Raw genomic sequence first — 16,951 nt, 5'->3', positions numbered from 1 at the left:
ACTGGCTTCCTATTGTCCAAAGACCAGTTCAAAATCCTTACTATGACATACAAAGCCATCCACACCCTGTCTCCGCCATACATCTGTGACATGGTCTCCCGGTACTTACCTACACGCAACCTTCGATCCTCACAAGATCTCCTCTACTCCCCTCTTATCTCTTCTCCTCACAACCGCAACCGAGACTTCTCTCGTGCTTCCCCCATACTCTAGAACTGTCTACCCAACATATCAGACTCTCGCCTACCACAGAAACCTTCAAAAAGAACCTGAAGACTCACCTCTTCCGACAAGCCTACAGCCTGCAGTGATCCTCGACCTACTGAACTGCCGCATGACCAGCTCTACCCTCACCTAGTGTATCCTCACACATCCCCTGTAGACTGTGAGCCCTCTTGGGCAGGGTCTTCTCTCCTTCTGTACCTGTTAGTGCCTTGTTTTTGCTCATGTTTATTGTATTTGTCTATATTTGCCCCCTTTTCACATGTAAAGCGCCATGGAATAAATGGCGCTATAAAAAATGTATAATAATAATAATCAATTTTATAGAACTGTAAAATTTATGTAATATCCCTATTCTACACTGTGTTCCAAATTATTATGCAAATATTTCCTCATATTTTCTCTAAATTACCTACCTGAATTGCAGTCATTGTTATTTTCCAGTCATCTACTATCTACAGTCATCCCATAGCTGCCAGAGATGCAGATGTGTTTTTTGCAGCATGAGACGGTGCATTATCATGCATGAAAATGATCTTGCTGCGGAAAGCACGGTTCTTCCTCTTGAACCATGGCAGGAAGTGTTGTTTTAGAAACTCCACATAGATTATGGAGTTCATCTTTACCCCTTCAGGGATCATAAAGGGGCCAACAATCTCTCTCCCCATGATTCCAGCCCAAAACATTACTCCACCTCCTCCTTGTTCGCGCCTTAGCCGTGTTTTCATGGGGTGTCCCATCAACCAGCCATCCTCCACTCCATCCATCTGGACCATCGAGCGTTGCACGGCACTCATCGGTGAACAAAACAGTTTGAAAGTCTGTCTTCATGTATTGTTTGGCCCACTGGAGCCGTTTCTGCTTGTGTGCAGTGGATAGAGGTGGTCGACAGGATGGCTTACGCACAGCTGCAAACCTCTGAAGGACCCTGCATCTTGTTGTTTTGGGGACGTTGGAGGCACCAGCAGCTTCAAAAACTTGCCTGCTGCTATGACAAGGCATTTTTGCAGCTGCTCTTTTAACCTTACGCAATTGCCTGTTGGAAAGAGTCCTCAATTTTTCCTTATCAGCACGCACACGTGTGTGCTGAGAGTCAGCTACATACTTCTTGATTGGGCGATGATCACGATGAAGTGTCTTGGCAATGTTGATTGTAGTCATAACTTGACCTAAATACTCCACAATTTGTTGCTTCTCAGCAGCCGACACATCCTTTTTCTTTCCCATTTTGGCAAAAAATGTAGGCTGCTTAATATTGTGGAACAGCCTTCTTAAGTAATCTTGCCTTTATTTGGACACACCTGCCAAACTAATTTGCACAGGTATCTGCAATTGCTTTCAGTGATATAAAGAGCCCTGACGCACATCACCATCAATGAGTTTAAATGACAAACAAAGAAAATCTAACCTTATCACTCCTAAACTCTTTGTGCATAATTATTTGGAACACAGTGTAAATGCAGGACACTACAACTCTTCTAACTTTTCTTCACCTCTTACCTATCTATTCACTACTTTTTTTCTCAAACTAGTTCTTAACTTATGAAATCTAAACTTGCGTAATGGTCATTTAATTTTTATTTCATAAATCAATATTACACATGAAAAAAAGCAACTTTTTAATCTTCTTCCTGGATTCATCTTTCACTCTTGATTTATGGATAAAATCTATATTCAGTGAAGACGGCTCCTCATTATTGAGATAGTTAAGATAGTACTTTTAGATTAATATGCTGAGGGGTGGAGCTAGAGGTAAACACAAACATTATTATTATTATTATTTTTTTTATATATATAGCGCTAACATATTCCACAGCGCTTTACAGTTTACACACATTATTTGTCACTGTCACAGATGGGGCTCCCAATTTAGATTCCCTATCAGTATGTCTTTGGAATGTGGGAGGAAACCGGAGTACCCAGAGGAAACACGCGCAAACACGGGGAGAACATACAAACTCCTTGCATATGTTATCCTTGGTGGGATTTGAACCCAGGACTCCAATGTTGCAAGGCTGCAGTGCTATCCACTGCCATAAAACTCTAATAGCAGCAACTCTCATCTCCTATCTCTCAATGGTAACTTTTGTATTTACTGAATAGCAGTATTTTTGGACGTACTGTAAAATCTTTCTCACAGGCTTCATTGGGGGGCAAAGGAAACCATGGGTGTATGCTGCTGCCACCAGGAGGCTGACATTCAGAATTTCAACCTTAATAGAAAAAGGTCAGCTCATCCTCAGGAGGCTACACCAGTTTACTGGCAGCCAAGCTGTTGCAACTGCAAATGCACAAACCCGCCCAACAGGACAACATAAACCAAAGTGTGGGTGTCACACAACGAAGGCTACAAGCCAGAGACTTTACGTGAAGTCCAAAACTCGTCTTTTCTCGGTCGCTTCATTGAAGGGACAGGGAAAAAATGGGACATCCGAAAACAGTCCCAAGGTTGGGAATATGTATAATTGTGTAAGGCAAATCTCTCAAGAGGTAACCCAAGTGGCTGCCACTTGCACCACCTGTCCAGACCTGCGTCAGATGAAAAAGTGTGAACCTTTTAGAACTTTGAGAAGATGTCAACAGAAGTCTAATTAGCAGCCTTTACAAAGCTGCAAGGTCAATGCCTGGAGGTGAACAGCCAGGAAGCCCCCACTGCCCTAGAAGGATGAGCCTGGACCCTCGGTGGGGGGGCGCTTTGTTTTTACCCTTATAAGCTTCCGTAATGGGAGACCGAATCCAGCTAGCAGTGGTCGCCTTAGAGGCAGTGAGAACTCGTTAAGGTCCTTCTGGAATGACAAACAGGCTCTGAATGCCAAAAGGAGGCTGTTGCCAAGAGATAGTGGCACATAGCACTGACCACATCCAAACAGTTTTAGGATTTCTCCAATTGGATTAGAAGGAGAAGGGCAGTGATAGCTGAAAAATATCCTCGTTAAAGTGGAAGAAAAAAAACACCTTCTCAATGAACAAAGGTACTGGATGTAAGACCACTTTGTCATGGTGAAAGGAGAGTGGCAAGATAAAACCGTGAGTTCAGAAAGTCACCTGATGGAAATTCTAGCAATTGGGAACATCACCTTCCAGGAAAGCAAGAGCTGGAAAATGTTGTGGATAGGTTCAAAAAGAGGACAATATATTGCACTAAGCACCAGGTTAAGATCCCTGGGATCTGAGGAAATCCGGTAAGGGGAGGGGGGGCAGTGTGAGCCACACTCTGAAGAAAAGTCCCAATTTGAGGTTTAGAAAGCAGATCTTTCTGGAACACAATAGACAGGACCAAAAACCTGGCCCTTGAGGGAGCGGAGAGCCATGTGCAGAAATGTGAGTAGGGAAGGAAGCAGGGCTGTGGAGTCGGTAAGCCAAACCTCAGACTCAATTTCCATGACTCTGGCTCCGACTCTCCGACTCCCTCATACATGGCACATGTTTAAGTTTAAGTGATAGATTTACTGTAGTAAAATGGTATCCTTGATAAGGATGTAGTCAAAATATGGGATAATCACTATTTTCCTGACACACAAAAGGGCTAAGACTGCAGCCATGACTTTTGTGAAACCCCGGAAAGCCATGGCTAGTCTAAAGGGGTAGAACCACAAACTGAAAATGGGACTGCAAAGCAGAGAAATTTCTTGTGCACTGAAAAAATGGGGATGTGGAGATAGGCATCCTGAATGTCCATCAAAGAGAAATTCTTCTGTTTCCATTGAGGCAACAACCAAGTGGAGGGACTCCATCCTGACTCGGTGACGCCCTCCATTCTTGTTCAGCAATTTTAGATGAACTCGGTCTAGGCCGCTTGGACCACTGACGAACTCTGCGATGCTGATGCGGAAGCAAGAAAAACCGTGAATAAGTGCCACGGAAGATGGGCCAGGAGCTAGTGCAACGCAGCGGAATGCAGTGAGCAGATCCACTTGCTTGTTTTGATCCATCCATGCTTCATATCTGGAGGAGATGCTTTTCAGCCGTCTTCGCTCCATGCAATACATGTTGGTCTGGTGGGTGAACGCTGACAGCATTAGGAGAAGAAAAGGTCCTGTCATCCAGACTAGTGAGGATATAGTCTGATGCCTGACAGAACGGTTTTCTCCATTTTTTGGGTCGGTAAAACAGAGCAGACAATTATTACTCTATCTGAGGAGACTAGAGAAGATTAGAGAAAATTTAAAAATATACCATTGGCAGAAACCAGTCTGGAGACTCTAAGTCTCAAAGTCATGCAAAGTGTCTTATTTCCATGTGCACTTATGATTTATGAAAAAAAAATTCAATCAGTTACTCTTTCAATATGGGCTGTGTAATGCAATCTGTAGTATTCATTCATTTAATAAGCACATTAACATTCAGGGTGTTTTACAAACCCCTATTCTGTCAAAGATCAGAGACGGATCATTACAATCATTCAGACCACATGGTCCTATTTATTGGTATACTGCATATGAAAGAGAACCTGTCATCAGGATTACGCATATTGAATTAAAGGTATGGGCATAATGATGCTGTCGTAAATACCTTTAGTGTAGAAATCTGCAGCCTGGTTTGTTTAAAATCATCATTAGAAGTTTCAGATTCCTAAAATTTTCATACATCGGGGAGAGACTGTGGGTAGAGTATTCAGCTCTGTCACGGATCCTCGTCTGCCTCTGGTGTCATGATCATGTTTCTCATTTAAATTTTGCGCTGGCGCTATCCTAGCTACGGGCGATGCTTGCACAGATTGTTCTGGTGGTGGGCTTCATTAAAACTATGTCCCAACAATGGAGCAGCAATGGGGTAAGTCAGGCGGAGTCTTATTTTTTTTTTTTCCACAGAGCAGGCCTAAGGACTGAAAAAAAAAAAAGTTATCTTGAAAACCTTTTTTATGCCTGTCCATTGCTTGCAGACATGGAGGTCCTCGCACAGCGATGGACACCAGCTCCTGTGGAAGCACTGAGGAATTCTCTGGAAGAACAGTGACTGGGCAGAAGATCTATAGTACAGGTGACAACAGAACCTAAATGAATACCAACCGTGTTCGTAACGTTTGGCATTTACCATTTTTCTATTCTCTTACTACAGCTACTAACCTTAAAGAGGAGTCTCCTGATGAGAGCCTGCTCTGCGGTCACGAGCCTAGTGAGTGAGGAGGACATTATTTACCATATTACTGGATGGATGATTAATTACCTGTGTTCCAGTGCCATAATGCTCATTAACGTAATTTCTGCTGTATGCTCTGAGCTAATTACTAGTCCAATATGTAATGACCATTATTTTACAGTGCATCAGTCCGTTGTCTGATTATTTTTGTATGTCTTATAATGTATTCCAATAGCAATTATTTTTGGTCAGAGCAATGGTCATCAGTGACTTGGATTGCTGTGCATAAATGATTGCCGTACTTCTGTGGAGTAGCTCTATGTAAACATGACCTCTTCTCAGGGTTGGAATTGTAACTACAGATGTACTCCTAGATCTGTACTAGTTGTGTCACAAGTTGTATTGTTCTAATCTGACTTTAAGCTGTCTGTGCACACGTCCTGCTCACACTGCCTCTCTCTGCTTGCATGCTTCTTTCTGACTTTTCGCACTCAGAAGTACTATTTATATGATGATTTTCCATTGGCGGCTTTAATCAAGCACCAAGTATTCCCAGTGCATGATGGGAAGAGATGAAGCTGAAGCATGGCATTGTTAACCTGATCTCTCTTTCTCTTTTCCTTTTCTCCCCTGTCGGTTGTGGCTCTCCCCTCCAAATTCCTCCGGGTGAACACGTTTTCTCACTGATTCATTCATATTCATTATTCTATAACACTATTTTCTTATGTACTTCTTTCCTTTCCCTGTCACTTAAAACTTTTCCTTTTGACTTGTATCACAATTCCATTATTCATTCTGTTTCGCCCACCCTCTTTCATTCCATGTCATATATTTTACTATCTGCACACTATTGCTCTTCATATACTTCCATCTTTTGATGTTCCCATCCTTTCTTTCACCACCTTATATCCCTTACACCTCCTTCATGTCTATGATTCGCTTTCATCTTTCCACATTCACAATACGATATCTGGGCAGTTTTGATGCTGTCTGCTCCCCCCATAGTGCCTGGCTTCTGCTGCACAGTTGGGGTGGATTGGAAGTCCCTTACCACCCCAGCCTGCTTACCACTCACCACAGACTACTTCCCGGACAGGCAGAGCCTACAGAATGATTACACAGAAGGCTGCTATGACTTGCTGCCAGAGGCTGATTTGGACAGGTGAGAATGTAAGGCAGAGAAGGTCTTATAATTTAAAGGGGTTGTCCAGTTAGAAAAAGCATATCTTGCAATGTGCTTAAAATAGTAAAGTCTACATCTTACCAACACACATCAATCATCAAAGAAGTTTCTGATCTGCAGATATCTGCTCTTGTTTCAGGTTCTGGCATTTCCACTTGTGACTTGTGCTTGATACAGGACAGTGTTTCTGGTGTTGACACATCATCAGTGCTGTGCATGAAGGGTCTTCCTCACTGGTGATTTTAATACCCATTTCTCTTCTTTGTTCATGCATCAGCGATACTAATAAGTGGGCTGACTTAGCACATTAAATTAGCCAGTAAGCCAGCCCCCTTCACACACAACACTAATGCTTTCCTGTATTAAACACAACCTAGAATAGGGGTTTCCTCTACTAGACCATTACCCTCTACTCTAGACCCTCTACTCCCTTATTTATCAGCCCAGTGAGATGAGATGATTAAATAAATATGCTTGCCTCCCACGCTATGGACTACTCGGTAGTCAGCGGTGTGTTCTCTGCTTGGTCTGATGGCATCACCATCTAGAGGGGGAGTCGCATGAGCGCTGCAGCCAATCAGTGTTCAGACAAACTGGGAACACTGCAGCATTAAAGCGGCTGATGACTATCAGATGTTGATACAAGCAGGCCAGTGGGGGACACAACAATGATAATTGAGGATCAGCAGCAGATGAGTATCATGTTGTACCGTTGTAAACCACCCCTTTTAAGTACATTTAAGAACTTTTTTTTTTTTTTTTACTGGACGACCCCTAATTATTTTAATTTTGATGTTCATCTTGTACAGTAATGTTTGGGTTTTTAGACACTGTAAACTGGTGTAAATAGCATAAAATTCAGTAAGAAGGTAACACTTAATTCCATGTCCAGCAGACGTGATGAAGAAGGTACTCAAATGACAGCACAGCAGGTGTTTGAAGAATTTATATGCCAACGGCTCATGCAAGGATACCAAATCATTGTGCAGCCAAAGCAAACAAAACCTACTTCTACTGCTCAACCCCCACTCAGCAGCAGCCCACTCTATAGACGAGGTACAGACATTTTGTATTTCTATCTGCTGCATATTGTCTTTAGACACAATAAGCCCAGTTTTATTTTATATTTTGTCTTTGCCAGGCTTGGTGTCACGAAACCGCCCAGAAGAAGAAAATCTGTACTGGCTTAGTATGGGACGGACGTTTCATAAAGTGGCATTCAAAGATAAGATAATCACAGTTACAAGATATCTGCCAAAGTAAGAAATGAAATCATGTTCTTCATTTTTTAATATTATTATTTGTACAAGCAGTTGTCTGAAGTATTGCATTGCTCTGAGATACCACAAGTTGGCTAGCATGAGTGATAAAACTTTAGAAAATAAGTATCTACTTGAGTATTGTAAGACCATCAAAGTACCAACATAACCCAAAGCTGGTGGCTATCTTCCATAACTACAGTCTAGATATATTTGGAGTCCACTCAATCCTGGTGGAGTTGGAGATGCCAGTAAACTGGGATCGGACCCTTAAATTCAATGCAGTAGACTTTGCTGAACATTCTGTAGTTTTATGCAAGTATGATAAAATGAGCATATTACATTGATGCATATGAGTAGGTATACAGTGGATATTTAAAGTCTACACACTCTTGTTAAAATGCTAGGCAAAGCCTTGTAAAAAAAATTGTACAAAAATAAATAATTTGAGAACTTTTTCCACCTTTAATGTCACCCATAGTCTGTACATATTCATTGAGAAATAAATAATTTTTGAAGGGGTAAATAAAAATAGCAAAACTAAACATAATGTGGTTACATATTTGTGAACACCCTCTTATAATTGGGGATGAGACTCACTGTGAACTGCGATGATCTCACCGAGGTCAGTGCAGATCATGAGCCTGCTGTCGCTGCAGCAAGTCATTCTCAACAGCTCTTCAGCTTTATCGGTCGCCTCAGGCCACCACTCATGTTGATGAGCAAATGTCGCACAGATGGTTTACAGTGGATTATTATAATCTGTATTTTTTTTTATTTTATTCATTTTAGACTTGATGTAGACAGCGGGGGTTGAATGCAACTCTCAACATTGTCCCCTGCTGGCGCTGATCTTTGATCTATATGTCCGCTCTAAAACATCTCTAAGGCCACATTCAGTATTTGATCAGTGTTTTACATCAGTATTTGTAAGCCAAAACCAGGAGTGGAGCAATCAGAGGAAAAGTATAATAGAAACACCTCACCACTTCTGTATTTATCACCCACACCTGGTTTTGGCTTACAAATACTGAGGTAAAATACTGAACGTGTGAACATGGCCTAAATTATCGTAAACAGCAGCTCAATTTGACTGCCCTTTAATGTCCCAAAAAAATAAAAGTATAGAATCAGAGGATAAAAACTGTTTAGAAAAAAAAAAATCATATCTATATGTATGTGTGTGTGTATATATACATATATATATATGTATGTATGTATGTTTGTATAGAGAGAGTTGTACTCATCCGGCAGAATTTTTGCTTTCTTGACCTTTTTTCAGAGAATATGAATGATAACACCAAAACTTTTTCTCCACTCATAGTTATTGGTTGGGTGAAGCAATTTATTGTCAAACTACTGTGGTGTTTTTTTAATCTTAATGACAACTTAAAACATCCAAATGACCCTGATCAAAAGTTCACATACCCCATTTCTTAATACCCGTGTAATCCCCCCTCTAACATCAACGACAGCTTGAAGTCTTTTATGGTAGTTGTGGATGAGGGTCTTTATTGGCAAAAAGCCTCCAGTTCCTGTAAATTCCTGGGCTGTCAAGCATGAACTGCGCAATTGAAATCTCCCCAGAGTGGCTCAATGATATTGAGGTCAGGAGACTAAGATGGCCACTCCAGAACCTTCACTTTGTTTTTCTGTAGCCAATGACAGGTCGACTTGGCCTTGTGTTTTGGACCGTTGTCATGTTGGAACGTCCAAGTACATCCCATGCTCAGCTTCCGGGCTGATTGCAAATTTGCCTCCAGTATTTGCTAATAATGTGCTGCATTCATCTTTCCTTCAACTTTTCTGCCTTTGTAGCTCACACATCCCAAAAACAGCAGCGATCCACCTTTGTGCTCAGTAGGAATGTTGTTCCTTTCATCATAGGCCTCGTTGACCTCTCTCCAAATGTAACGTTTACGGCTGTGGCCAAAAAGTCAATTTTGGTCTCATCACTCCAAATTACCTTGTTCCAGAAGATTTGAGGCTTCTCTCTGTGCTGTTTTGCGTAGTGTAGGCGAGATACTTGTGGCATTTGCACAGTAATTGCTTTCTTCTGGCGACTCGACCATGCAGCTAATTTTTCTTCAAGTGCCTCCTTATTGTGCATCTTAAAACAGCCACACTGCTAGTTTTCAGAGAGTCCTGTATTTCAGCTGATGTTATTTGTGGGTTTTTCTTTGCATCCAGTAAAATATTCCTGGCAGTTGTGGATGAAATTTTTGTTGGTCTACCTGACCGTGGTTTTGTTTTTACCGAGCTCCTGTTTTCCATTTGTTAATCACAGTTTGAACGCTGCTGACTGGCATTATCAATTCCTTGGATATCTTTTTGTATCCCTTTCCTGTTTTATCCTCATTAATGTACACTCTGCCCCCCATCTTGACTGAAAAACAAACAAATGTAGTAATTTTTGCAAATGTATTAAAAAAGAAAAACTGAAATATCACAGGGTCATAAGTATTCAGTATTTGCTCAGTATTGAGTAGAAGCACCCTTTTGAGCTAGTACAGCCATGAGTCTTCTTGGGAATGATGCAACAAGTTTTTTGCACCTGGATTTGGGGATCCTCTGCCATTCTTTCTTGCAGATCCTCTCCAGTTCCGTCAGGTTGGATAGTGAACAGCCATTTTCAGGTCTCTCCAGAGATGCTCAATTGGGTTTAGGTCAGGGCTCTGGCTGGGCTAGTCAAGAATGGTCACAGAGTTGCCCTGAAGCCACTCCTTTATTTTGCCTGTGTGTTTAAGGTCATTGTCTTGTTGGAAGGTGAACCTTCGGCCAAGTCTGAGGTCCAGAGCATTCTGGAAGAGGTTTTCATCCAGGATATCTCTGTACTTGGCCGCATTCATGTTTCCTTCAATGACAACCAGTCGTCCTGTCCCTGTAGCTGAAAAACACCCCCCATAGCATGATGCTGCCACCACCATGTTTCACTATTGATATTGTATTGGGCAGGTGATGAGCTGTGACCAGAGAATCTTATTTCTCATAGTCTGGGAGTCCTTCATGTGTGGGCTTTCATATGTCTTACACTGAGGCCTGAATTCTGTCAGGCCACTCTGCCATAAAGGCCTGACTGGTGGAGTGCTGCAGTGATAGTTGACTTTGTAGAAATTTCTCCCATCTCCCTACTGCATCTCATCTCTGAAGCTCAGCGACGGTGATCTTGGGGTTCTTCTTTACCTGTCTCACCAAGGCTCTTCTCCCACAATTGCTCAGTTTGGCTGGACGGCCACGTCTAGGAAGACTTCTGGTGGTCCCAAACTTCCTCCATCTAAGGATTATGGAGGCCACTGTGCTCTCAGGAACCTTGAGTACTGCAGAAATTCTGTTGTAACCTTGGCCAGATATGTGCCTTGCCACAATTCTGTCTCTGAGCTCATTGGCCAGTTCCTTTGACCTCATGATTCTCATTTGGTCTGACGTGCTCTGTGAGCCGTGAGGTGTTAGGCCTCTTTCACATTTCCGTCGGTACGGGGCCATCACAAACCGTCGGCCCGACGGACGTTGTGCAAATAGTGCACAACATGGGCTGCAGATGCAGTTTTCAGACGCATCCGCTGCCCATTATGAATTCCGGGGAGTAGGGGGCGGAGTTCCGGCTGCGCATGTGCAGTCGGAAATGGCGGTTCCGATGGACGAAAAAGCGTTACATTGAACGTTTTTTCATCACGACGGTCCGCCAAAACACGACGCATCCGTTGCACGTCGGATGCGACGTGTGGCAATGCGTCGCTAATGCAAGTCTATGGAGAAAAAACGCATCCTGCGGCCAACTTTTCAGGATGCGTTTTTTCTCCAAAACGACGCATTGCGACGTTGGCCAAACGACGGAAGTGTGAAAGAGGCCTTTTATGGACAGGTGTGTGCCTTTATAAATCAAGTCCTATCAGTTTAATAAAACACAGCTGGACTCAAATGAAGGAGTAGAACCATCTCAAGGAGGATCACAAGGAAATAGACAGCATGTGATTTAAATATGAGTGTCTGAGCAAAGGGTCTGAATACTTATGACCATGTGATATTTCAGTTTTTCTTTTTTTTTATTAAATTTGCAAAAATTTCTACATACCAGTTTTTTTCTAGTTAAGATGGGGTACAGAGTGTACATTAATGTGAAAAAATGAACTTTTTTGAATCCACCAAATGGCTGCAGTGAAACAAAGAGTAAAAAATGTAAAGGGGTCTGAATACTTTCCATACCCACTGTGTGTATGTATGTGTGTATGTGAGTATATGCTAAGTGGTTGAATTACATAGGAAGTGCTGCATGTGGTAATGTGGGGGGACAGAGCCTCGTGTGGTAATGTGTGGGGACGCAGCCTCATGTAGTAATGTGTGAGGACAGAGCCTTGTGTGGTAATGTGTGGGGACAGAGCCTCGTGTGGTAATGTGTGAGGACGGAGCCTTGTGTGGTAATGTGTGGGGACGGAGCCTTGTGTGGTAATGTGGGGGGACGGAGCCTCGTGTGGTAATGTGTGGGGACGGAGCCTCGTGTGGGATTATGTCTGGTAATGCGGTGGGGGGCGAGATTATGTGTTGTGATGTGTTGGGGGGGATTATGTGTGGTAATGGGGTGGGGGCGGGATTATGTGTAGTAATGTGGTGGGGGCGGGATTATGTGTAGTAATGTGGTGGGGGCGGGATTATGTGTAGTAATGTGGTGGGGGGCGGGATTATGTGTAGTGATGTGATGGGGGGCGGGATTATGTGTGGTAATGTGGTGGGGGGCGGGATTATGTGTGGTGATGTGGGGGGCAGGATTATGTGTGGTGATGTGGTGGGGGGCGGAATTATGTGGTGATGTGGTGGGGTCGGGAATATGTGTGGTAATGTGGTGGGGGGCGGGAATATGTGTGGTAATGGGGTGGGGGGCGGGATTGTGTGTGGTAATGTGGTGGGGGGCGGGATTATGTGTGGTAATGTGGTGGGGGCCGGGATTGTGTGTGGTGGGGGGCGGGATTGTGTGTAGTAATGTGGTGGGGGGGCGGGATTGTGTGTGGTAATGGGGTGGGGGTGGGATTATCTGTGGTAATGTGGTGGGGGGCGGGATTGTGTGTGGTAATGGGGTGGGGGTGGGATTATCTGTGGTAATGTGGTGGGGGGGCGGGATTGTGTGTGGTAATGGGGTGGGGGCGGGATTGTGTGTAGTAATGTGGTGGGGGGGCGGGATTGTGTGTGGTAATGTGGTGGGGGGCGGGATTGTGTGTGGTAATGAGGTGGGGGGCGGGATTGTGTGGTAATGGGGTGGGGGGGCGGGATTGTGTGGTAATGGGGTGGGGGGCGGGATTGTGTGGTAATGGGGTGGGGGGCGGGATTGTGTGTGGTAATGGGGTGGGGGGGCGGGATTGTGTGGTAATGGGATGGGGGGGCGGGATTGTGTGGTAATGGGGTGGGGGGGCGGGATTGTGTGGTAATGGGGTGGGGGGGCGGGATTGTGTGGTAATGGGGTGGGGGGGCGGGATTGTGTGGTAATGGGGTGGGGGGCGGGATTATGTGTGGTGATGGGGTGGGGGGCGGGATTATGTGTGGTGATGTGGGGTGGAGCTACAGTGCAGGGGGCGGGATTAGCGAGTAACCACGAAGCCTCTTATATTATGTGTGTGTATATATATATATATGTGTGTATATATATATATATGTATATATATGTATGTATGTATGTGTATATATATATATATATATATAATACAATACATACTGTGTGCAGAATTATTAGGCAAGTTGTATTTTGATCACATGATACTTTTTATACATGTTGTCCTCCTACTCCAAGCTGTTCAGGCTTGAGAGCCAACTACCAATTAAGTAAATCAGGTGATGTGCATCTCTGTAATGAGGAGGGGTGTTTTGTTTAATGACATCAAAACCCTATATAAGGTGTGCTTAATTATTAGGCAACTTCCTTTCCTTTGGCAAAATGGGTCAGAAGAGAGATTTGACGGGCTCTGAAAAGTCCAAAATTGTGAGATGTCTTGCAGAGGGAAGCAGCAGTCTTGAATTTGCCAAACTTTTGAAGCGTGATCACCGAACAATCAAACATTTCATGGCAAATAGCCAACAGGGCCGCAAGAAGCGTGTTGGGCAAAAAAGGCACAAAATAACTGCCCATGAATTGAGGAAAATCAAGCGTGAAGCTGCCAAGATGCCATTTGCCACCAGTTTTGCCATATTTCAGAGCTGCAACGTTACTGGAGTAACAAAAAGCATAAGGTGTGCGATACTCAGGGACATGGCCTAGGTAAGGAAGGCTGAAAAACGACCACCTTTGAACAAGAAACATAAGATAAAACGTCAAGACTGGGCCAAGAAATATCTTAAGGCTATGTGCACACGTAGGAAAAGTGGTGCATAATTTTCTGCACAAAATCCGCATCTCCTGGCAGAATCCGCAGCTGCAGATTTGCCGCGGTTTTTATGCGGATTTTGTGCGGTTTGTATGCGGAATTGATACTGATTTTGTGCGGATTTTCTGCGGTTTTTGCCACTGCGGATTTTTATCATGGAGGGGTGCAGAAACGCTGCAGATCTGCACAAAAGAAGTGACATGCACTTCTTTGAAATCCGCAGCAATTCCGCACTGATTTTTCCGCACCATCTGCACAGCTTTTTTTTTTATTTCATTGATTTACATTGTACTGTACATCACAGTGCGGATCTACAGCGTTTCTGCGTGGAAAAATCCGCTGCAGATCCGCAGCAAATCCGCATCGTGTGCACATAGCCTTACACTGACTTTTCAAAGGTTTTATGGACTTATGTAATGAGAGTGACTCTTGATGGGCCAGATGGATGGGCCAGAGGCTGGATCAGTAAAGGGCAGAGAGCTCCACTCCGACTCAGATGCCAGCAAGGTGGAGGTGGGGTACTGGTATGGGCTGGTATCATCAAAGATGAACTTGTGGGACCTTTTCGGGTTGAGGATGGAGTGAAGCTCAACTCCCAGACCTACTGCCAGTTTCTGGAAGACAACTTCTTCAAGCAGTGGTACAGGAAGAAGTCGGTATCGTTCAAGAAAAACATGATTTTCATGCAGGACAATGCTCCATCACATGCCTCCAACTACTCCACAGCGTGGCTGGCCAGTAAAGGTCTCAAAGAAGAAAAAATAATGACATGGCGGCACCCTTGTTCACCTGATCTGAACCTCATAGAGAACCTGTGGTCCCTCATAAAATGTGAGATCTACAGGGAGGGAAAACAGTCCACCTCTCGGAACAGCATCTGGGAGGCTGTGGTGGCTGCTGCACGCAATGTTGATCGTAAACAGATCAAGCAACTGACAGAATCTATGGATGGAAGGCTGCTGAGTGTCATCATAAAGAAAGGTGGCTATATTGGTCACTAATTTTTTGGGGTTTTGTTTTTGCATGTCAGAAATGTTTATTTCTAAATTTTGTGCAGTTATATTGACTTACCTGGTGAAAATAAACTAGTGAGATGGGAATATATTTGGTTTTTATTAAGTTGCCTAATAATTCTGCACAGTAATAGTTACCTGCACAAACAGATATCCTCCTAAGATAGCCAAATAAAAAAAAAACCACTCCAACTTCCAAAAATATTAAGCCTTGATATTTGAGTCTTTTGGGTCGATTGAGAACATAGCTGTTGTTCAATAATAAAAATAATCCTCTAAAATACAACTTGCCTAATAATTCTGCACACAATGTGTGTGTGTGTATATGTGTATATGTATATATGTATATATATATATATATATATATATATATATATATATATATATATATATATATATATATATATATATAATGTGTGTATGTATATGTGTACGTAGATACATGAAGAATAATATACGTACACACATAAAGTTTTAGATTAATGAAGTGTGGTCCTTGTTGCAAAGCAACAGTGCTAATGACAGTCACTGTGCTGCTCTTATACATACTTAAAGATATGAACAGCTTCAAGGCCATTTTTTTCACTTATTTGGGGGTGTATTTTGGGGGGACAAATCATTTTATGTTTTTTTTTTTAAGTGGGGGATTCATTAAAAGTTTTGGGCAGTTTAGTTTTTACAAGGTTGTACTTCACTCTACATAGCTGGCTGCAGAATGAGTTCACTGTGACTCTATCAATGACCTCCTGCAGGTTTTGTAGCTCTTCTCTTTTCCTGATACTTACCAAGCTGATTTATGACCACATCAATGTTCTTGTGGTCATAAAACAGTTTATGTAGAAGCTCATAAGGAAAAAGATAAAAGTTTTAGGCCCTGCCATCAGAACAAGCTCACAAATGGATTCATCCGCCTGCCGTATAAAATGAAGTATAGGAACCTGTAAAAGTTAGAGAACCTGTCAGCAGCTTTGAGCACTATAAACTAAAGGAATGGCCATAATGGCCGAAATCTCTTTAAGTGTCAAATATTTATTTATTTTTTTAACTAAACCAAATTGCAAAAATTATTTTTTAACCAAAATACATGCATTTAATAAAAAAAAATGTTCCTGAAGTTGTCCGTATTCCTTAGGATTATTATCTCTAGCGTTGCTTTTATGTCTATCCACCCAATTAAAGGGGTTAACTTGTTTTAACTAGACATTACCTATCCTCATGATATGTGATAACTTGCTAATTGTTGGTTGTTCCACCTCTAGGAAACCCACTGATCATCAAATCGGGGAATTTTTATTACAAAATGGAGTGTTAGGTTGAATGCTTCACCAACACATCACTCCATAGTATGGGGCTGCTATAAAAGCCAAGAACAGCGCTCGTCAGCCCAATAGGGAATGAATGGAGCTGCAGTTGAGCGTGTGCACTGCTGCCTCTAAAGCCAGTTAGGACATGTTCACACATTCAGTATTTGGTCAGTATTTTATATCCGTATTTGTAAGCCAAAATCAGAAGCCTAATAATAATCAGATGAACAGTATAATAGAAACACTTCACCGCTTTTTATTGTTCCACTCCTGATTTTGGCTTGCAAATACTAATGTAAAATACTGACCAAATGCTGAATGTGTGGACATGTCCTAACTGGGATAAAAGTTCTTCATTCTGCCGATCAGTAGGTGACCTGATGGCTAACTGGTCTGTTATATGACCTCACATTTACTCCTGCATGGCTGGTCAATACTGTCATTTAACCTGCAGCTTTTAGACACTTTTAGAAATAGACCGATGATCTTCCATGGGATTATGGCAGCATGTACTAAACAGCTTTGAATTTCAGTGTGTGACAAT

General features: G+C 42.7%; 1 protein-coding gene across 11 annotated transcripts in view; it reads left to right on the top strand.

Moving 5' to 3' along the window:
* DEPDC5 (DEP domain containing 5, GATOR1 subcomplex subunit) overlaps window positions 1-16,951 on the top strand; it is a 171,723-nt gene that overhangs the window by 128,351 nt on the left and 26,421 nt on the right. For 5 of the 11 annotated variants that reach the window (XR_013223698.1, XM_077294169.1, XM_077294159.1 and 2 more), the window contains 5 exons: window positions 5,105-5,202; window positions 5,281-5,337; window positions 6,280-6,463; window positions 7,377-7,540; window positions 7,626-7,743. Coding sequence is in view for 10 of the 11 variants with exons in the window: in XM_077294169.1 (XP_077150284.1) it covers window positions 5,105-5,202; window positions 5,281-5,337; window positions 6,280-6,463; window positions 7,377-7,540; window positions 7,626-7,743 (621 nt within the window). In the remaining variant the exon portion in view is untranslated. The remainder of the gene's footprint in view (window positions 1-5,104; window positions 5,203-5,280; window positions 5,338-6,279; window positions 6,464-7,376; window positions 7,541-7,625; window positions 7,744-16,951) is intronic. The other 6 variants (XM_077294210.1, XM_077294177.1, XM_077294141.1 and 3 more) reach the window with 2 other exon arrangements.

Source organism: Ranitomeya variabilis, chromosome 1, assembly GCF_051348905.1.
Source record: "Ranitomeya variabilis isolate aRanVar5 chromosome 1, aRanVar5.hap1, whole genome shotgun sequence".
In the NCBI taxonomy this organism is placed as follows: Eukaryota; Metazoa; Chordata; class Amphibia; order Anura; family Dendrobatidae; genus Ranitomeya; species Ranitomeya variabilis.
Note: the sequence above shows the minus strand (reverse complement) of the source record. Positions and strands in the feature narration are given on the sequence as shown.